The sequence below is a fragment of the Hypanus sabinus genome, chromosome 2 (assembly GCF_030144855.1).
Source record: "Hypanus sabinus isolate sHypSab1 chromosome 2, sHypSab1.hap1, whole genome shotgun sequence".
Taxonomy (NCBI): Eukaryota; Metazoa; Chordata; class Chondrichthyes; order Myliobatiformes; family Dasyatidae; genus Hypanus; species Hypanus sabinus.
The window spans coordinates 174,336,028-174,358,438 of record NC_082707.1 but is presented as its reverse complement, the minus strand read 5'-3'; the positions used below and the strand labels follow the sequence as shown (position 1 = coordinate 174,358,438).

General features: G+C 38.5%; 1 protein-coding gene across 8 annotated transcripts in view; it reads left to right on the top strand.

Annotated features, from left to right (window-relative positions):
* Window positions 1-22,411, top strand: part of LOC132387335 (echinoderm microtubule-associated protein-like 5) — a 199,617-nt gene that overhangs the window by 71,699 nt on the left and 105,507 nt on the right. For all 8 annotated transcript variants that reach the window (XM_059959693.1, XM_059959688.1, XM_059959719.1 and 5 more), the window contains exons 9-14: window positions 5,983-6,239; window positions 10,993-11,205; window positions 14,599-14,766; window positions 19,597-19,703; window positions 20,941-21,059; window positions 21,315-21,501. In XM_059959693.1, coding sequence (XP_059815676.1) covers window positions 5,983-6,239; window positions 10,993-11,205; window positions 14,599-14,766; window positions 19,597-19,703; window positions 20,941-21,059; window positions 21,315-21,501 — 1,051 coding nt within the window. The remainder of the gene's footprint in view (window positions 1-5,982; window positions 6,240-10,992; window positions 11,206-14,598; window positions 14,767-19,596; window positions 19,704-20,940; window positions 21,060-21,314; window positions 21,502-22,411) is intronic.

The window sequence follows — 22,411 nt, the reverse complement described above, 5'->3', positions numbered from 1 at the left end:
TTAAGTAAATACAAGATCTTTCTTTAAACATGTCTTCAGGTTTAGGCTTTACACATTTTATTTTATAACTGTGAAAATATTAAATGTATGATTCATAATTTCTCTTCGGCAAATTGGCTGTTTGTTATTATCTTGTTAGTTAGCTATTCCTTTGCCCTTCATTTATAACGCTGTTATATCCCACTGATTTCCCGGACTGGCTTGCAATCACTGCTGATTTTTGCTCTCTCATGCTCACTAATATTGAAGCATAGCTTGAGCTGATTCTGATCCGCTTTTGCCTTCAGCAAACAAACATCTTCCCTTGGGTTCTCTGAGTGCAGCTGGAACATAGCCATGCACTTCCAGTTAGCTCCTGCAGGACTAGTTCTGCTACATTAAGTATGGAGATTCCACTGCTAAATTTTGATCACATATTTGCTATTTGTATGAAGGAATAGGGAAGTTTATGTAACTTGTTTTTTTTTCAATCTTTGACATGATCAATAACCCTACATGTTAACTTGCTATTCTGGTACAGAGGGGTTATAGTTTTATAATAGTTTCATTATATCTTTATAAGCTAGGGTGATAAATTATGGACTCTGTAATCTTAAATAATTTACTTTTTTGTTGTCCTTTCTTTTATTTGATGTTTTATGTTTGTACTATTGACTCTTATTTTAGGCTGTGTGTCATTTTGCTCCTTTATTTGAAATGTCTTTATTCTGCTGGATGGAACAAAATCAAAGAGAGAAGCTGGGAACGCCAACCTCTGCATGCTCTCCACAAAATCAAGTGATTTCTGTGAGAAGCTAATCTTTTCCAAAATCCTGTGTGGTCAAGTGAGCCCCTGTGGCTTAATCAGGCCATATCTGGAATAGTCTGTTTAGTCTTGACCTCCCTTTTGAAGAGTACACTTGCCCTGAAGATTCACTACACCAGTCAGGATTGTGGTATGAGAAGAGATTAAGTAAACAAGACTTTCATTTTCTATTGTGAGAGAGTTCTTCGAAGTTTAGAAGAATCTGCACGGCTGGCTAGAAATGGGGAGGATATTTCCATTCAGAGAAAGGTCTAGAGCTTTGGGTTATGGTCTGGGAATGAGGTAGGCCAATTAGGAATAAATCTCAGATTCTCTATAAGGACAAGCACTGTTGACGTTTCAGACCGAGACCCTTTGTCAGGACTTCTCTTTATAGATGCTGCCTGGCCTGCTGTGTTCCACCAGCATTTTGTGTGTGTAGCATAGATAGAAGATTGGTTAACTGGCAGGAGGGAAAGAGTGGGAATAAAGGGATCCTCTTCTGATTAGATGCTGGTGACTAGTGGTGTACCACAGGGGTCAATGTTGGAACTGCTTCTTTTCATGTTATATGTCAAAGACTTTGATGAATGCATTGATGGCTTTGTGGCTGTTTGTGGGTGATATGAAGATAGGTGGAGGGCAGTTGTATTGAGGAAGCAGGGTGTTGGCAGAAGGACTTAGACAGATTGGGGGAATGGGCAAAAATGTTGCAGATGGAAAATAGTGTAGGGAAGTGATGCACTACCAATAACTCCAAAAGACTGGAAGTAGAGTAAATACTGAAAGGCTTTTATTAGCAGTAAAACGGATCACGTCCATGCTGGATGACTGCCCTGAACTGTGGGAGGAGCAGTGACACAATCACCTTTATCCAGGGGTCTGTGGGAGGAGCCACAGGAGCAGTCAGCAGAGGGGCGTGTCCAGACAGATACACATGGTTTACCACAGGAAGTGTATGGTCATGAACTTTGGTAGAAGAAATAAAGGCTGCATTATTTTCTAAATGGGGAGAAAATTCAAAAATCAGAGGTGCAAGGGAACTTCCTGCAGGATTCCTTAAATGTTAACTTCCAGGTTGAGTCAGTGGTAAGAAAGGCAAACGCAGTGTTAGCATTCATTTTGAGAGGATGAGAATGCAAAAGTAAGGATGTAATGCTGAGGCTTTATAAGGCAATGGTCAGACTGCACTTGGAGTATTGTGAGCAGTTTTGAACCCCTTATCTAAGATGTGTATGGACTGGAGAGGGTTCAAAGAAAATTTATGAAAATGATTCTGGAAATGAAAGGTTAATATATGAGGAGTATTTGAAGACTCTGGGCCTTTACTTGCTGGAGTTTAGAAGAATGAGAGGGGATCTCATTGAAACCTATCGAATATTAAAAAGCCTAGGTGGAGTGGATATGGAGAGGATGTTTCCTATAGTGGCAGAGTCTTGGTCCAGAGGGCACACCCTCAGAACTGAGGGGTACCTACTTAGAACAGAGATGAGGAAAGATTTCTTTAGCCAGAGAGCCATGAATCTGGATTTCATTGCCACATGTGGCTGAGCAGGACAAGTCATTGGGTATACTTAAGATGGAGGTTGATAGGTTCTTGATAATCAAGGCATCAAAAGTTTCGGGAAGAATGCAGGAGAATGAGATTGAAGCAGAAAATAAATCAGGCTTGGTGAAATGGTGGGGCAGAATGGGCCAAATGGCCTAATTTTGCTCTTATATCTCATGGCCCTTGTGGTCAATCTCATGTACAATGAACAAGGTCTACCATCCAAGAGAGTAGACCTGAAGCTGTAAGACCTATTAACAGGTGAAGGGTGCAATCTTGTGTAACAGGAAAGGATTAACTGATGGCCTGGCGCTGCAGTGCTTTTCAGGAACAACGGTCATAAATTGATATAAATCTATATTCAGACAGAAAATGATTTGGTTCTATCTGACAACATTAACAAAATATCTAAACAAGGCCACAGATCAAGTGCACATAATGTGATAAGGATAGATGGTCAGCATAAACTTGGTGGCTAGCCTTTTGTATGAGTTTGACTCTATGAACAGGTCTGAAGTCTGAAACAACAGAAACTACCAACGCATATGTATGCTATCATGGATCAGAAAACTACATTATAGGATAGGACAGTGGACCATCAATGCTTAAAGCTTTATAAATTAATCCACAATTTACAAGATATATATTTTCCTTAAAGAAGGTGGGCTTCATAAGTTTGCAGATGACACAAAAATTGGCAGAGTTGTAGATTGTCTAAGGATACAGAAGGATATAAATTATGAGATATGGGCAGACAAAATGCCGATGGAGTTTAATCCAAACAAGTGTGAGATGTTGCACTTTGGAAGGTCAAACGCAAGATGAAAGTATACAATAAATAGCTGGGCACGTCAAGCATCGCTTTGCAGAGGGGTCTAGGGGTGCAAGTCCATAGCTCTTTGGAAGTGACAACACAATTTTCTCTCTTTCTCTCCGTGACTCCATCTGTGTGTGTCTCTCTGTCTCATGGAATGGGCCCTACAAGCTATGCCGCACAGCAGTCCCCTGATTTAACCCTAGCCTAATCATGGGACAATTTACAACAACCAATTACCCTACTAACCGGTACATCTTTGGAATGTGGGAGCAAACCGGGCACCTGGAGGAAACTCCCACAGTCATGGGGTGAACATGCAAACTACTTACTTGCAGTGGAAATTGGGAGTTGAACCCAGGTCACTGGTACCTTAAAGTGTGCTAACCATTACGCTAGCATGCTGCGTACTGTGATAGGATAGTAATGAAGGTATATGGTATACCTGCCTATATAATAGATGGGAGGTCATGTTGCATCTGCAGTAAACTGGTTAGGCTTCCTTTGGAATACCGTACGGAGTTCTGGTTGCCGTATTACAGGAAGGATGATAAAGCTTTGGGGAAGGTTTAGGAAGGGTTCACCAGAATGTTGTCTGAATTGGATAGTGTCTCCCTTAAGGAAAGTTAGGACAGACTTGGATTATTTTCTTTGGAGTGTCAAAGACAGAGAGACAAACTGATAGAAGCACATAAAATTATGAGAAGCATAGATCTGATGGACAATCCAAGTCTTTTTTCCAGGGTGTAAATGTCAAATATTGGAGTATTAGGTTTAAGTGAGAAAGGGTATAGAGATTTATCCAATAAGTTTGTTTATTACACTGGGAATAATGTGTGCCTGCAATGTACTGCCAGGGGAGGTGATGGAAGTACTTAAGAAGCATCTAGATGCCCATGTAAACAGCCTCGGAATAGAGGGATTTATAAGGAAAAGGAATGTAGAATATAAAATTAGGTAGGTGATGAACATAATGTCAGATAGTGTGAACCATCTATATATAAAAAGGAAAAGATCTTCAAAAGTTATTGTGGTTATCTTACATATTGAGATGGAAAAAATTATCTGGGTTAGAATGAAATGACAAAAATTAAACAAATATTTTGCCTGTCTCTACAAATATTTCATGTGTTCTCCTGGCATTTCAAAAACATCAGCGTTAATGTAATATTTCCAAACATGGCTGATGATATAAAACTAGGAGGCAATATGTGATTTCAAGAGGATGTAGTCAGGCTAAGTGTACAGGCAAGGACATGGCAGGTGAATTGTAATGTTCTGAAATATGAGAATCAGAATCAGGTGTAATATCATTGATATATGTTATGAAATTGTTTTGTGGCAGCTATACAATGCAATACATAAAAGTACTATAAATTACAAAATAATTTATATTTTAAGGTTAAATAAGTAGATTAAGAAGTGCAAAAATAGTAAGGCAGTGTTCAAAATGGAAGTCATCCATTTTGGTGGAAACAATAAGGTATTTTAAAAATATCAATAGATTGAATGGTGTTGATGTTCAGTGAGACACACGTATTGTTTGTATATGAATCTGAATGTTACCATGTACATTTAGCAAGCACTTGGGAAGACAAATGGTATGTTGGACTGAATTGAAAGATGACTTGAATATAAAAGTAGGAACATCTTGCTGCAGGTATAATGAGATGACAGTGTTTGGAATAACGTACACAGGTCTTGTCCACTTACCCAACAAAAAATACTTTCACAAAAGTGTGAATGCAGTGAAGCTTTGCCAGATTACTCCTGAGTTGATGAGTTTCTTGTATGAGGAGAGATTCAAAAGGCTAGGCCTGTTCTTTCTTGGACTGAGAAGTTCAAGAGGTGATCTCCTTCATAATTTTTTTTTAAGAACTTGACAGAAGATAGATGCATAAGGAGTTACCGTTTAGGACAGAGATGAGAAGAAATTTCTTCACCATGTCAATCTTTGGAATTCACTACTTGAGAGTGTGGAAGTCTATTCAAGATATAAATAGTTAGGTTTTTGTATATTAAAAGAATTAGAAGATCAGTGATATACAACAATTGACAAGTGACAAATTCACACTTAGTCCTAGTAAGCTAAAATATTTTATTCATTTTTGGGATCTCAGTGTTACTAGCCAGGTCTGTATCCATCACTCATCCCTGTTTGCCCTTGAAGGTGGTGGTGAACCAACTCATAAACTTTGAAAGAGAAAGTACTCCCTCAGAAGCATTAGGCAGAGAGTTCCAAGATTTGGATCCAAACACATTGAAGGAATGAATGGCAGTGTATTTCCAAATCAACTTTGGAGGGGATTATGGAAGTTGTAGTATTTTCATAAGCAGCAACAAGCATCACTTTTCCTTGGGTTCTTTTTGCATAAATATGCATGCTCATTTCTATCAAAAGCTATCTCAGTGAATTCACACCATGGGACTTGATTGCAGTTGAATGAAAGAGGAAAGGCATCAACAGCTCATTCTCAATTCACCCTTTTACTGAGAAGCAAAAACGTGTATGTGCATTGAAAATTAATTTGGCTCATTTACATTACACAGTATGGTAAAATACAAATCAATAAGTAATCAAGTAAAATTATTTTTTATTTTTGTCAAGTGGCACTGCTTATTTTGCCTACTGCTTTAAAACAAAAGGAAGAGATGTTTGTTTGTGGGTAGGCAAAAGTATATTAGATGGTGCACAGCATAGGTAAATGTAAAGCCATCCTCTCTTACCAAAAAGAACACTATGCATTCTAAAATGCTCCAAATAGTGAAGAATCAAATAATTATTTGGGGGATATTTAATACCTGTTTCATGGTAAATTGTTTTTCCTGTTACAGAGATATGACTGAAGTCGTTCACATAAAAGATAGGAAAGAAGCAATTCATGAGTTAAAATATTCTCCTGATGGAGCATATTTGGCAGTGGGATCAAATGATAACTCTATTGATATCTATGGAGTTCTGCAGCGATATAAAAAAGTTGGCGAGTGTGTTGGATCTTTGAACTTCATCACACACATGGATTGGTCAACTGATAGTAAATACTTACAAACCAATGATGGTTCTGGAAAAAGACTGTTTTACAGCATGCCATGTAAGAGTATCATCTATGCATCCAATTGCATGTTTACTTTTTTGTAATTTGACTGTGCAATGTTTCATTGATCCTAAGCAGTACTGGTTTATTTTCAAAGCATCCCTTCCAAATGCCACTTTCCAAGAATCAGCAGAGTTTTGAGTGGTGGCACAGTGAAAGTGCTGCCTCATAGCTCCAATGATCCAGGTTCCATCCTGACCTCCACTGGTCTTCGTGTGGAGTTTGCATGTTATCCTCGGGAATACTTGGGTTTTCTCCAACATACCAAAGGTATTTACGATTAGCAGGTAAATTGGCCACAATAAATTGCCTGTTGTGTGTAAGTGAGTTATAGGGTCTGGGAGTGGGGTGGAAACAAATAGGAGGAACTGATGAGAATTGTGGGGAATAGTTTACAAGGAAATTTCATGGGAGAATGAAAGCTAGCATAGATGAGATGGTGTCAAAATGGCCTCTGTACTGCAAGGAAATGAATCATGCATGAATGCATGAAGTGGTATGTGAAAAAGTTTGTTTCCATTTCAATTTGTATTGCATCTTTATCTTGAACAATTTGCCCACCCAGAAGCTGGCTCAATTAGCTCCCTATAAGAAGGAAACATTTTAGAGGGGGGCCTCAGTTGGATTCTGAAGGGATAAGGGAATGCAAGAATCTAATATAATAGATGAGAAATTGATTGCTCAGATTTGTGGTGCAGGGAGAGGCCTATGCTCATGACAGGAATGAGTGAGCTTAATAGTTTGGGAGAAAACATTCCCATTCCTTCTAAAGTTGAATCTGCTACAAACAAATCTTTGGCCACAAATTTCACACCAAGTCCTAGCAAATGGTCTGTCCTATTGGAAGGTTTAGGTCTTTGAAATTATGTATGACTCTGAGGTGAGCTTTGAACTATGAATCTGCATCAATGTTAGACTGCCCACATCTATCTCTGTGAAACCACCTGATGCAGCTCCACCAATTTCCCTGAATCCATCTTAAGAATTTGGTCTATCTCTCTTCCTTGCCTCCAACCAATGTATTCCCAAATTCCCAATTTTACTACTTCCACTGTTGTGTAGACTCTAAAATCTGGTTTTACCAGTTTTGTTGGCAGTATTTTTAATTATTCATTTAGATAATGTTTCTCTGAAACACCTTAAAGCATATTACAACAAATAGCACTTTTAAAATAGCAAGATTGGAAGGATCAACATGCCTCCAGGGAGCAAGATGCTCCCCTAATCTCATCCCATAGTAGACATAATCCACCCATGGTTCCCAGTTTAAAGCAGCCGATGACAATTGTGATTGGGGATGAGAATTCTAAAGTGTTAACGTATCTATAGATCATACTTTTGATTACACTTGACCCTTGAATTGATGGTATCTCTCTCATGTATGAGAGAATAGTAGATACCATATTATCATTGCAATGCGTCACAAAGTGAGATGAGCTTAAGATATAAATAATGATCCTAAGCAAACACAAGGAAAGATTGTATGTTTTGGAGTTTTACTTCTTTTCCATTCCAGTTTTCCTGATGACCTCTCCCCGCCATCCTCCTCTCACCCCCCTGTGTGCTTCTCACTTGTCTGCCTTCCACTTTTCCGTAAGCTGCCATTCTGTACGTGCTTTCTATCTCATGTTGTTCTTCTTTCTGTGTGCATCACCTTCATCATACTCGGTGTTCTCATATCTCCACAGTATCCATTGAGCCAGATGAGTTTATTTTTGTACCCCAAAGAAGATGCAGAAATTTGGAGACATTTGACTGCTAAAATAATAGTGCATTACTGATCTGGAACTCTGAACTAATAATGTATCAATTACATGAGTTCAAGTGACAGCATTAGTGTGTTTGATTGATGTGATAACTCACGTTTGTTATTTCACTGCTTGGTTAGCAAATGAAGGGAACGTTTAGTTCTGTACCACATTTACCAATGAGAGTATTTAAATGCTCATCTCCTCTCTTTCTCCATCAGTGTTGACCGACATACTGAGCATCCATTTGCACGCTCATGTTGTATTTATTTACTGGAACTGTTTAATGGCTTCAAATCTATTAGTGGCCTCAGAGGGGTATTAACCTAAGATTATTTGTTAGAACTGAGGAAAATAGATCAACCTATTTTATAAAACTCACCAAAGTGAGACGGCAAGAAAATAGAAACATAGAAAACCTACAGCACAATACAGGCTCTTTGACCCACAATGTTGTGCCGAACATGTACTTACTTTAGAAATTACCTAGGGTTACCCTTAGCCCTCTATTTTTCTAAGCTCTATGTACCTATCCAGAAGTCTCTTAAAAGACCCTATTGTATCTGTCTCCACCACTGTCGCCGGCAGCCTATTCCATGCACTCGCCACTCTCTGCGTAAAAAAAAACAACTTACCCCTGACAAACCCCTCTGTGTCTACTTATAAGCACATTAAAACTGTGCCCTCTCATGTTAGCCATTTCAGTCCTGGGAAAACGCCTCTGACTATCCACACAATCAATGCCTTTCATCATTTTATACACCTCTATCAGGTCACCTCTCATCCTCTGTCGCTCCAAGGAGAAAAGGCCAAGTTCACTCAACTTATCCTTAAAAGGCATGTTCCCCAATCCAGGCCACGTCCTTGTAAATTTCCTCTGCGCTTTTTCTATAGTTTCCACATCCTTCCTGTCATGGGGTGACTAGAACTGACACAGTACTCCAAGTGAGGTCCTATATAGCTGTAACATTACCTCTCGGCTCTTGAACTCAATCCCACAGTTGATGAAAGCCTTCTTAACCACACAGTCAACCTGCGCAGCAGCTTTGAGTGTCCTGTGGACTCAGACCCCAAGATCCCTCTGATCCTCCACACTGCCAAGAGTCTTACTATTAATGCTATATTCTGCCGTCATATTTCACCTCTTTCTGCTCAAACTTTTCAATCCGCTGCAGTCATCCCTACAATCGCCAAGGTCCTTTTCCGTAGAGAATACTGAAGTGAAGTATTCATTAAGTACCTCTGCTATATCCTCTGGTTCCATACACATTTTTCCACTGTCATACTTGATTGGTCCTATTCTCTCACATCATATCTTTTTGCTCTTGACATACTTGTAGAATGCCTTGGGGCTTTTCTTAATCCTGCTCGCCAAGGCCTTCTCATGGCTCTTCTGGCTCTCCCGATTTCACTCTTAAACTCCTTCCTGCTAACCCTCTTATTTTCTGGATCTCTATCATTACCTCGTCTTTTGAACCTTTTGTAAGCTTTTCTTTTCTTCTTGACTAGATTTTCAACAGCTTTTGTACACCATGGTTCCTGTACCCTACCAGCCTTTCCCTGTCTCACTGAAATGTACCTATGCAGAACTCCACGCAAATATCCCTTGAACATTTGCCACATTTCTGCTGTACATTTCCCTGAGAACATCTGTTCCAATTTACACTTCCAGGTTCCTGCCCGATAGCTTCATATTTCCCCTTACTCCAATTAAACATTTTCCTAACATGTCTGTTCCTATCCCTCTGAAATGCTATGGTAAAAGAGATAGTATTATGATCACTGTCTCCAAGATGCTCTCCCACTGAGAGATCTGACACCTGACCAGGTGTATTACAGCAGGTTTCAATCTCATTGCCTTTCTCTATACTTGATGATGGTTTCTCTTAATCACATTCTATTTCAATTTTCAGTACAGGCTGTCCGAACTTACACACGTGCTGCATTCAGATAAGCTTCCATAATACTCTGGCGAGCATTCAGTAGATGATGACAGATGAGTAGAGCTCATTTATCCCAACTGCTGTTTTTATTGTGAGAAGCACAAATACAGACAGTGTGCCACTGCTCCGTCTGCTAACTCAGCCACGTACAGATAGGGGAGATGGTTATCACACACCCCAGTTACAGTCAGGGTGGTACACAAGCACAAGTGAGCCACTGTAGTTAAAATAAATGAACTTGAACACGCACACCACGGACACCTTTTAAAACAAATGCAATAAGTCATTCCGGCCACTATGAATACTGTGGCTAGCTGTCAACCACACCCCCAGAGCACCACAATATTATTTAATTTTAAAAGTCTGACATAAATACGAATGTATATTTGTTCCACAAATCCAGTTTCCCTTCTCTCTCTATTCTTTTCACTTTTTCTTTCTTATCATTCCTGTGTTCATTTGGTGCCATTCATTACAATGGATGCTGTGTTTTCCAACTAACAAAATTGATTTAAGGATATTTTCAAACATTGAGACCCATTCATTTCAAAAGATGCCAAAGCTTCACTTGGCTTTTTATATTTTTCTCTTTTTTGCTATCTAATAATTGGCTTTTTAAGCACTTCCTTGTTTCTACATTTCTCCTCTAGCCACAAGTTTATTTTACAAGAAATTGACCCCAATTAGTTGCTCCATCACAAAAGCAGCAGTGTGCCCCTGTGACCAGTTTGCTGTAGATATTTGTAATGTGCTATGTTTCATTTCTGGTTAACAAATGCTAACAAAATGCTTCTTTCACATTTTCAAAGTTTGAGCATTTTTTTCTTCTCCCTTCAATATGCTGTCACTGTAAAGAAGGTGCCAAATGACCTAAAAGTATGCAATTTACCCACAATGTAATTGCCTGGACAGTGTATTTTTCAGAAACCTGATAGCTTGTGTTGCTTATTTTATATTTTGTGCCATTTTGAATTTCATTGCATGTTAAATGTGTAACTTTGAATCACTACAGTCAGGTAACATTTTGAATTTATTTTGATGTCTTTAATACTATTTCAGATGGTAAAGAAATTACCAATAAAGAAGAAATAAAGAACGTTCAATGGGCAACTTGGACATGTGTATTGGGTCCAGAGGTGAATGGTATATGGCCAAAATATTTAGATGTTAATGATATCAATTCAGTGGATGCAAATTTCAATGATCAAGTTCTAGTTACTGCAGATGACTATGGATTAGTAAAGCTTTTTCGATATCCTAGTTTTAAAAAAGGTATGATTTTTAAAATGCTTTAATAATCATGCATGTTATGGTTTTGCTTTTGTTTGTAAATGTGCATTTTATTTGCAATCATATAGCTTTACCCAGGTCATTATTGACAAGTGACGGTTACTTGCTTGTGTTCATATAAATCAAGAGAAGTGCTGACAAAATCCCACAAAATTTCATACCATTTCACCTTTAAACATATACAATCATGAGTGTCATCAGAAGGAATAAGTCATGTAAGGAGAAGTGAAGAGTGGAAACCTAGACAGTGTATAATTTTAGAAAGAGAAAACAAGAAAAAGTATGTTATTAGGAAGTAAACTTTTTTTGAACCTACTTTTGGCATGTAATGATGTTATAAAATCTTCTGCCCAAAAACTCATACATACAGATTTTTCAATAAGATGTTTATACCATTCTTGTTGTTACTGTAATATTGTAAAGTTTACTGCAAAATGAGCTTACTAAGTATGTTTTATTGTGAGGAAATGAGGATGACCCCTGATGACTGAATGTCTCAAGCTTTCTCTGAAATAGATGCAGAAAATGTTGCAGATGTTTGGGTCCTGTAGTATTTGTAAAAGTAGTCATATAGTTATAGAGTAATATGCATGGAAGAGATCCTTCAGCCGATCTCATCTATGCTGTCGAAGCTATTCTCATATTCTCATTAAGCTATTCTCATATACCCAGGTATGGCCCCTCTTTCTGAATCTTTCCTATCTAAATGTTAGTCGACTGAGGGATAAATATTGCTCCCAGAAAATGAAAGAGAATCCCACTGCTCTAGTGTACGAAGTAGTGTACGAGATCCTTACAGCCACCCAAGAATCATAAGATCTGCACAAGTACCAGACGAAGAGCTGTTGAAGGACTTTTATCACCAGCAAAGTGATAGTAGATTATGCACTGATCTCCATTTAACATGTTCTTTAGATGGGGATGGCACTTTTGCTTTCCTTTTTACCACAATATTAATAACCTAGATTTTCCTGGTGTATAATTGTTTCTTCCAAAAAAAAATTGGTCAGTTTGATTGGTTATAATCTAATATTTTGCTGAATAATCAGTGTGTACGTGATTCATACTACCCTTCAGAGATTTTTTTTTAATGATTTGTCCATGATTGATATTGGGCCAAATGGTCTATAATTAGCTGATAATTAACAGTACAGTGTCGACAGACTTAGGAGTGCTCAGGCAACATAACTGCAGCCAAAGAAGCCTTGGAAAATAGTCTTTCATAAATTGTCAGAGTTCATTTTAATTTGGTCATTTTGAAATCATTGTGAATTTTAAATAATCATTGCTAAGACACTGATACAAAGCAGCAATTGTTGATGTTTCCCCATGGATGATATATGCTAATCAACTTTGTCCTCTGTCACAGCAGTCAGACCATTTCAGTTTCTGCAAGCTTTAATCACTTTTCTACTTAATTATAAAGCATGTAGACAAGGGTGGTAAGGAAGAGACTTTGTGAGACTGTGTTGATGTGAGCCAGTCAAACAGCAAATGCTCCAAGGTCAGAATCAGAATCAGGTTTATTATCACCGACATGTGACATGAAATCTGTTAACTTAACAGCAGCAGCTCAATGCAATACATAATCAAGAAGAGAGAAAAAATAAAATATTAATAATATACAAGTAAATCAATTACAGTATACATATATTGAATAGATTTTAAAATGTGCAAAAAACACAAATACTGTACATTAAAAAAGGTGAGGTAGTGTCTAAAGATTTAATGTCCATTTTGGAATCGGATGGCAGAGGGGAAGAAGCTGTTCCTGAATTACTGAGTGTGTGCCTTCAGGCTTCTGTACCACTTACTTGATGGTAACAGTGAGAAAAGGACACGCCCTGAGTACTGGAGGTCCATAATAATGGACGCTGCCTTTCTGAGATACCGCTTCCTGAAGATGTCCTGGGTACTTTGTAGACTAGTACCCAAGATGGAGCTGACTAGATTTACAACCCTCTGCAGCTTCTTTCGGTCCTGTGCAGTAGCCACCCCACCAATACCAGACAGTGATACAGCCTGTCAGAATGCTCTCCATGGTACAACTATAGAAGCTTTTGAATGTAAGTAAAAACACAAAATGCTGGCAGAACTCAGCAGGCCAGACAGCATCTATGGGAGGAGGTAGTGACGACGTTTCGGGCCAAAACCCTTCATTGGGAGTTTTTGAATGTATTTGTTGACATGCCAAATCTCTTCAAACTCCTAATGTAGTCGCTGTCTTGCATTCTTTCTAAATACATTGATATGTTGGGACCAGGTTAGATCCTCAGAGATCTTGAAACTGCTCACTCTCTCCACTTCTGATCCCTCTGTGAGAATTGGTACGTGTTCCTTTGTCTTACCCTTCCTGAAGTCCACAATCAGCTCTTCTGTCTAACTGACGCTGAGTGCCTGGTTGTTTCTGCGGCACCACTCCACTAGTTGGCATATCTCGCTCCTGTACGCCCTCTTGTCACCATCTGAGATTCTACCAACAATGGTTGTATCATCAGCAAATTTCTAGATGGTATTTGAGCTATGCCTAGCCAAACAGTCATGTATATGTAGAGAGTAGAGCAGTGGGCTAAGCACACACCCCTGAGGTGCGCCGGTGTTGATTGTCAGTGAGGAAGATATGTTATCATTAATCCGCACAGATTGTGGTGTTCCGGTTAGGAAGTCGAGGATCCAATTGCAGAGGAAGGTACAGAGGCCCAGGTTCTGCAACTTCTGAATCAGGATTGTGGGAATAATGGTATTAAATGTTGAGTTATAGTCAATGAACAGCATCCTGACATAGGTGTTTGTGTTGTCCAGGTGTTGGGAGCCATTGAGATTGCATCTGCCATTGACTTATTGTGACAATAAGCAAATTGCAATGGGTCCAGGTCCTTGCTGAGTTCAGTCTAATCATGACCAACCTCTCAAAGCATTTCATAACAGGTTTTCATAAAGAATAGAGTAAACAGTTTTATTATTTTTACATTAAGACAGAATATTGTGGGGAAAGTATGACATGTTCATGATTGCAAAGATATGTGGTTACTTTTGAATTTGTTTTCTATTATACTCTGCTGACACTTATCCAGCCTTACCAGGTTATAGAGTCTTTACTGTGAAAGGAGTGAGGTAACCCAAGTGCCTGTTAAATCAAGTACTAATGTCTGAGTTCAACTTTCTCATTAAAAAAAAAGTACTGTATTCTCACCGTTAGAGTAACTGAGAAGAAATCAGCAGTCCAACTCTGAAGGAATTTTTCCGCAGAATCCTTTAAGATCTGGTTTTAATTGGCAGGCAGACATTAGTTTGAATACGCAATTTAATATACTTTTACATTTCTAAAACCTTTTGTGGCACTTTGATCTGACGAAAATGTAACTTACTTCTCAGGAGCAAAATTTAAGAAATACATGGGTCATTCAGCACATGTGACCAATGTGCGTTGGTCTTATGATTATCAATGGGTTATTTCTATTGGTGGAGCAGATCATTCAGTTTTCCAGTGGCAATTTATACCTGAAAGAAAGTCAAAAGAATTTCTTCAAATTGTAATTCAAGGTAAGAAAATAATTAAATGTGCATTCTTAATGGTATTCTTTATTTCACTGCACTCTACACGTTTGACATTAAAGTAGAAACTGACACATTTATTTGGCTATATATTGCTGATTGTGATTAATTGGTACATATCAGACGAGTACCTTTTGGCTCAATTGGCTGCCCCTATTATCTGAAGTTTCATGGAAATAGTTAAAAAAAGTTATTTAAAAAAAAGACAAACTGCCATTTATCTGAGGAACAAATTATGTATTTAAATGAAATACAGAACAAATTAGAACACTACCAATAGTACTACAGTATTAAAACACTGTGAATCAGAGAAACCAGTGAATGCTGGTGTGTTCTGATTGACTATAAATGAACAAAATCAGTACAGCCACCTGGTGCAGATAGTGAACTGCCTTCCTGCATGAAGTAATGTTGTAATGCAACAATAAATTTCCTGGCATTCTGTGCAGTCACTAGCTCAGGTTCAGTTGTTTCATCCTCATCATATTCTTCATCTTCATATTCCCTGCCTGGTAATTTGATACAATGCTTTTAACGATTGCATCCCCCAGTTCTCCATTTTCATTGTAACATTCAAGATGAGTGTCGATATCTTAATTATGCATAGTCCATAACTTGTTGAAGGAGAGGAATTGTTTCATTTTCACTCCTGGCCGTTTCCAGCATCTCCAAGTCTGAATGCTTGAAGCCACAGTGGGCAAAGCAGTTCTAAATTGTCTTGCAACACACACAAAATGCTGGTGGAACGCAGCAGGCCAGGCAGCATCTATAGGGAGAAGCGCTGTTGACGTTTTGGGCTGAGACCCTTCATCAGGACTAACTCTAAATAGTTTTACTGCTTTGTTATCACCAACTATCACTGACAAACTGTACTGCTGGTAAAAGATTAACCCTTGCACTCATTTCCTTGGCTTTTGAAGAAGATGTCAGTAGATTTTCATAAATTGTTTCAAGAATACGGTCACCAATTTCTCCCGTCATAATTAAGCAGCATAGAGTCTCAAATAAATTAGGGGAATCCTGGCTATTTTCTCAATTTGTTTTAGTACTTTAAGCGTTGTCCCAAATAAGCGGCTACCTGATTAACTGATGGTCCAATTAACCAGAATCTACTGCGTATTTTATACACTGCGTTTATTTTCCATTGAACATGACCATAAATAAATAGCAAAAAAAAAAGCAATTGATGTGTAAACATGTGATGGTAATCTGGTTGAATAGACTACGGTGAGTGTTTGTAAGGGGAGGATGTGAGAAGAAAAGAGGTGGAAGTAGTTGCCTGTGAAGCAAAACTAACAAAAATTCAAGAGAATGGAACTAACCAGATTGTTACTTGAAAAAGAAATGGCAGCCATGAAGAGTCGAACAGCTGTCATCTATTCTGCATTATCACAACACATCAATGTTTGTCTTCCTCATTTCAGAAGAAATGTTGCATTGGAGATGGTGATCCTTCCTGTCTCTTAACTACTCCACTCTTTTAAAATCTCCTCATCAGATTGCTTGCAACTTTAGTGTCCTATTTTTCCCTCACTGGGAATTATCCCATATGTTGACTTCATAACAGTAAACTTTCCTGTGCATCGCTGTTCTGTTCAGATATATATTGTCTTTACATAAGTTTACCTCCTTAACTTGGCTCTTCCAATGACCAATTTTCCTTGTTCTACACTACACCTAAAGGCCAACCAAAGCTTTGCTGCCTTAAAGGAAATCTCCACCAAATCCAGTACAGCTCATTCTGAAGATGCCGTCTGGCCCCATAACAATTGCCTTCAGCTGTCTCTTGCTATCACGTAGAGTGAATTGAATTGGCTGAACAAGATGGTGAATAGTTCAACTTTTAGCATTCGCTTGCTGGAATAAAGGAAGTTCCCTCCGCTCATTAGCTGTATAACTGTACACAGTATTCACGAGACATGGTAGTGTCATACCGATTAACTGGATTCTGCCAGCTCACACATGTTTGTCACTCACAGTTTATTTACCTGTGCACAAGGAGTACAGTTCAGCCTCTTTATCACTGAACTGCTGGGGAATTACAGTTCAAAATTTCCTTTTATATGCAGTTAATGATCCAGTAGAAACTTCGTCCATTTCTGAATCTCTTCATTTGCATATTTAAGTACCAATCAATTGTTAATAACCAATTAGATCTGTATTAAAGCCAATAATATTTAAGAATTAACAAAAAAAACTAATAATATATGTTGTCCTAGAATCCTTTCTTTTCATCTTTATCTTGCCCTGGTCGTCTTGGTGGCCTTGGGTCCAGGGTTGAACAGAAATGACTGAACAAAGACGAGTTAGGCTTTTAAGGACCATGTTCAGTCAAAATGGCAGCACTGTTTGCACAGTGTCTCTGCCAGCTTATCCTCCTGACCCACACCTCTGAGACCTTCCACAGCAGAATCCCAAAACTGGCTGCGAGATTACATGCTGTTTTTTGTGCTTGGCCTGCAAGAAGTCTTGTAGGTTCAATAGGTTAGCATCTCATTATTTTTAAATAGTTGCCGATCCCAACATGTTGCTCTTCACTCTTCATTGGACCAGGGTTGATCCACTGACTTGATAGAAGAGTGAGAAGATATGTTGAGCCATGTGTTGCAGATTGTGATGGTTTACCTTTCTGAAGCTGATAGTCCATGTAAACCCGTGCCCAGTTTTGAGCAGCCAGAGATGTTGTGGATCAATCCTATTTACGATCATTAGAGTGCCTCACAGCACTATGGTGGATGTCCTTCATGTGAAGATTTTATCTCCAGAAGGGGTTTGTGGTGTTCATTCTACCAATGCAAACATAGAATGATGTGTTTTTCAAAGGTAGATTGGTGAGGATGAGATCAAGCAGTTTTATCCCATATATTGGCTCATTCAGTCTTCATCACAGATGTAATCTGGCAGCTATTTCCTTGGAGCTCAGCTGAATCAGCCAGTGTTGGTAATTCCAAGCTATGGTTATTGGTGGACATTGAACTTGCTTAACTAGAATGTGTGCCATTCCTTCCAGTGTTTCGCCCAAATGTTGTTCAATATAGATTGTTGCTTCTCTATCAGTCCACACTGAAGCTTCATGTTGAGAACACCAAAGAAAACTTTCTCCTGCCTTTACACCCCTGTGCTGCCATCTGTGGCTGGCACAACCATCCTGGCAGCCATACAGGACAGGCCCAGGGTGGATGATGGAGGAGTTGTTTGTAAGGTGTAATTCTGTCAAGATGACCACATAAGGATGTTGCTTAACTAGACCCTGGGTCAGGTCTCCCTATGTAGAAGCCAATGTCCAATTGTAACCTTTTGACAACCTTTTACGCTATCTACAACACCACCAACCCTTCATGTCATCTGCAAACTTACTAACCTACCCTTCACCCAACAACACAGAAAAATGGTTTCCAAGAGGGAGAGGTTGGCCAGGTTAGGTCTTTATTCCTTGGAACATAAAGGGTATCCTCATAGAAGTGTTTCATATTATGAGAGGCATGGATAAGATGATGATAGATGATGATGGTAACTTGGAGTCCAAAGCTAGATGACAAAAGTTTAGATTGAGAGTGGAAAGATTTAAATGGGAGCTGAAGGGCAATGTTTTAAGCAACATTTAGATAGATAAGGGCAGCGTGAGGCTTGGAGGAATTTGGGCCAAAGAGAGGAAATTTGGCCTATCTGGGTGGGCACCATGGTTAGCATTGGCCAAGGATTGTCCCAAGCATCTAGCAGTCACCTTTTGATAACAGACACCCTGTCATGCCTTTAAATTGAATTCGCAGCAACAAGTCATATACCTATTGGAATAGGTTGTTTTTTTTGGTTCTTTTAGAGTATTCTGCTTTTTATTTTTCTTTCCCTGATTAACATTAACTTTAATGCCTGAGACACAATCTCTATTGCTCTGGTTTATTTCTTTTTCATAAGTTCTCATGAGACCTTCCCTATTTACCAGTTTAAATTCTTAATTGTTGTACTGTTTATCCTTCCTGCCACGTCCCTGTCCCAAATGGGTTCAGGTAGCACCCATCCCAATGGAGCAGTTCCTTTCAGTCTCACCGTGCCAATAAATTAGAAAGCCTCTTTCCCAATCACTCATGCTGCATCTACTTCCCTTCTGTACTTTTCGCCCGATCTTTCTTGTTCTTTTTGTGTGTGGGGGAGGGAAATTTGGGGCTCAGTGTGCCTGTTTTGTTTTTGTTGATTTTTTTTCTGTGCGAGAGGAAGGAATTTGGATATTGATGATCGTGCTGCCATTGTATTCTTCCTCGGTTTTGTGGCTTTCTGCAGAAGGCAAATTTCAGAGTTGTATTCTTTGATAATAAATGAACCTTTGAACCTTTTTTGAACCTTTTTCTTCACCAACTTGCATATGTATAGGGCAATAATGCTAACATTATAATCCTTAAGGTTGTAACATTTAATTTGACATTAACATTCAGTAGTCACTAAAGAAGACATCTTCCTTACTCCTGTGTTATAAGATTTATTTTAAAAGAAAAGAGACAAAAATTTCAGAGGAACAAACTCAAAATGCTGCAGGAGCTCAGCAGGCTTGGTGTCATCTTTGAAAAAGGGTACACTCGATGTTTCATGTCAAATGTTGACTATACTCATTTTCATAGATGCTGCCTGTCCTTCTGAGTTCCTCCAGCATTTTGTGTGCGTTGCTTGGATTTCCAGCATCTGCAGATTTTCTCTTGTTTGAGAATTTCAGAGGCTAGGGTTTGAAACTAAAGGCTTAATGCCAGTGGTAGTCCCTACGTCAGAGATAGGAAAATAATCCACCTTGTTTTAATTTGAAGCTGAATTTAACTATCTCTCTTACAGAAAGTTTTGCCGACTCCAATAGTGACCTCTCTGATTCGGATCAGTCTGATGTGCCAGAACTTGATTCTGAAATTGAGCAAGAGATACAGATTAGTTATCATCGGCAGGTATCTATGAACTGTGTAGATGATGCAATAAATTACTTTTTGTTACTGTACATCTTGTCAATTTTCATTGGAATCTCAGAAAGGTCTGAGAATAGTCATAGAATTTTGCATTTATTATGTTTATGTGTGTAAAATATAGTCTGTGTGAACACAATGTAAGTAATTGCCAACCACAACAGAGACTGTTTCTGTGTTGTGCACTGTTAATAAACAGAATACATTTTTGGGGTTTTTTTGCTAATTTTTGGTTTCAGATGTACTCTATTTGGCTTACAAGGTACTCCAAATTATACCCAAACATGAAGATAGTTTCTCTTGCAGAAGTGCAGAAGTCGTAAGACCATTCTGTCTTTTGCATTTAAGCTAGCTTTTTAAATAGAGCTGTTGTTCTGCTTGGGGTGGCCAGTTTACTTTTGATTTTGATGTTCATCGCTTCCCTTTTCCTATTCCATTTTGTTTTATCATAGACCTTTCAGCCTGCCTCAACCTCATACAAATCCCAAGCATTTCTTCTTTAGAAGCGACACTGGTGCCAAGCTGTATCGGCGCTTGCCCTTTCCTTGGACTACATCAGTGACATGGAGAGGGGGGAACCCGCTGCATGGGCAACAGCCGGTTCTTCTAATCTCCCTGCCCAGGCTTACGCCCTGGAGAGGACAGTCCACCAGAGGCACAAACCCCATGATCCCCTAGGATCGATGGCTGCCTAGTACTACTTATTTGGTTCTTCTGGGACTGTACCCAATGCTGAAGAGGTCATTGTCCTTGCATGTTGATGGAAAGTTCATGTCTGCTACAATTCTGCTGGCTTATTTGGATCTTATAACCATATTTTAAGTCATTTTCTCAATTTTGCAGCCCTCGGGTGCAGTATAATTCTAATTATTCTTGCTAGTTCCATGGCTTCCTTAACGAGATGCTCGGAACTTCAGATTTATAATCAATGCTCTGTTCTTTAAAAGTCGATGACTCAGTGTTCATTCCTATCTGCACTGATGGAATGAAATATGTATGTATTGAATTTCATTGCAATCATAAGTCATAAAAGTTTCATTACTAGTAGTGGGTGGTACATCATATTCTCTAACAAAAGATCAGGTGAAATCTTGAATTTATGATTACTGTAGGCAAAAAAACTGAATTATAAACATAGCTCTCTTTTCTAATTGCACCCCTAGAATGTATAGGTGATCCATTGTTTTCTTTTAATGTTATGAATTATTTTCTCCTGCAATAGATTTACAAAGAAGACCTACCTCAGCTTAAAGAGAAATGTAAAGAAAAACGTCAAGAAGCAACGGCAAAGAAACGTGACAAAGCTCCCGACAGCAGTCTGCGCTTACATTTTGTTCACGGGTACGATATCTTGGTGGAATCAATTTTTAAAATGTCATTTTATGGAGAGAACACACGTGGCAAGGTTTTTATTTTAACGTGTCGCATCGATTGAATGTTGCCAGGTTTGTGTGGCCATAAATATGTACGTGCTACCTGACCGAATTGAAGCAGGAGGGCCTCACTCATTTGAAAGGCTGTTAACAGGATGGAAAAAAACTGTCTAGGGAAAAAATCTGATCTGACTTCTTTGTAACTTTCATTTTACCTCTTCAGTTACAGGGGCTATGACTGCAGGAATAATCTATTTTACACTCAAAATGGAGAAATTGTATACCACGTTGCAGCTGTTGGAATAGTGTACAATCGTCAGCAGAATATGCAACGATTCTACCTTGGCCATGATGATGACATTGTCTGTCTTGCAATTCACCCTTTAAAGGATTATATATCAACAGGCCAGGTAGGGTATGTTTATTTGGTTATCTGCTGAAATCTCGCTGCTGCCATCAAGTAGAAGATACAGTGTCCTCAGGACTCGTACCACCAGGTTCAAGAACAGTTACTACCCCTTAACCATCAGGCTCTTGAACAGAAAGTGATAGCTACACATATTTAAGAACTCTGTTATGTAGTTTTTTTTTACTATTTATTTATATTTGTACTTGCACTGTTGTTCACAGTTTGCAGTTATTGTTCTATAGATTTGCTGCAGCAAAAGAATCTCAGGTTTGTACGTAGTGACGTGTATGTACTCTGATAATAAATTTGACTTTACCTTTGGAATAGGACAGCGCAGTGGAAGTGCTTCATTATGAATTATTTCTCCCAGCTATATTGTATCAAATTATTGTAATAAATTGCTTGTTAATAGGAACTAATCAGTTTATTAGAGGATTGATTACTTGGTCTTATATTGGAATTGCTGCAGTGTTGACATTTAGAGGAACATTGTGGTTTTCTTCCTTGGAGAGATTATTTGGAAGAGTATAGATACTTTTGAGGCAATATAAAGTTGAATGGTTTAGAATTGTGCTAGTCCTTATTTTTTTCCCCCTATGGGTGTTTCTTGATTGGTAAATAAGCAATCTTAATAAAATAGACTGAACATTTCTTTCAATGTTAAAAGTTAATATAAAAGTTCTTAAGGCAGGTGAGTTGCTGCCTGACTTGCTGAAGATTTGCAAAACATTCTGCTTGTATTCTGTTTTTTGATTTATCTCCATATTTTGCCTTTTGTCTTCATGAAATGTGTTTTGTGACTAGCAAGGATACAAGGCTATATTGTAATTTTTAAGGTTATGCAAAATCCATCGCTCTTAACCTCATGACAAACTAATCTTCCTCTGCTTGTCTAAGTTTTTTTTCTCTCA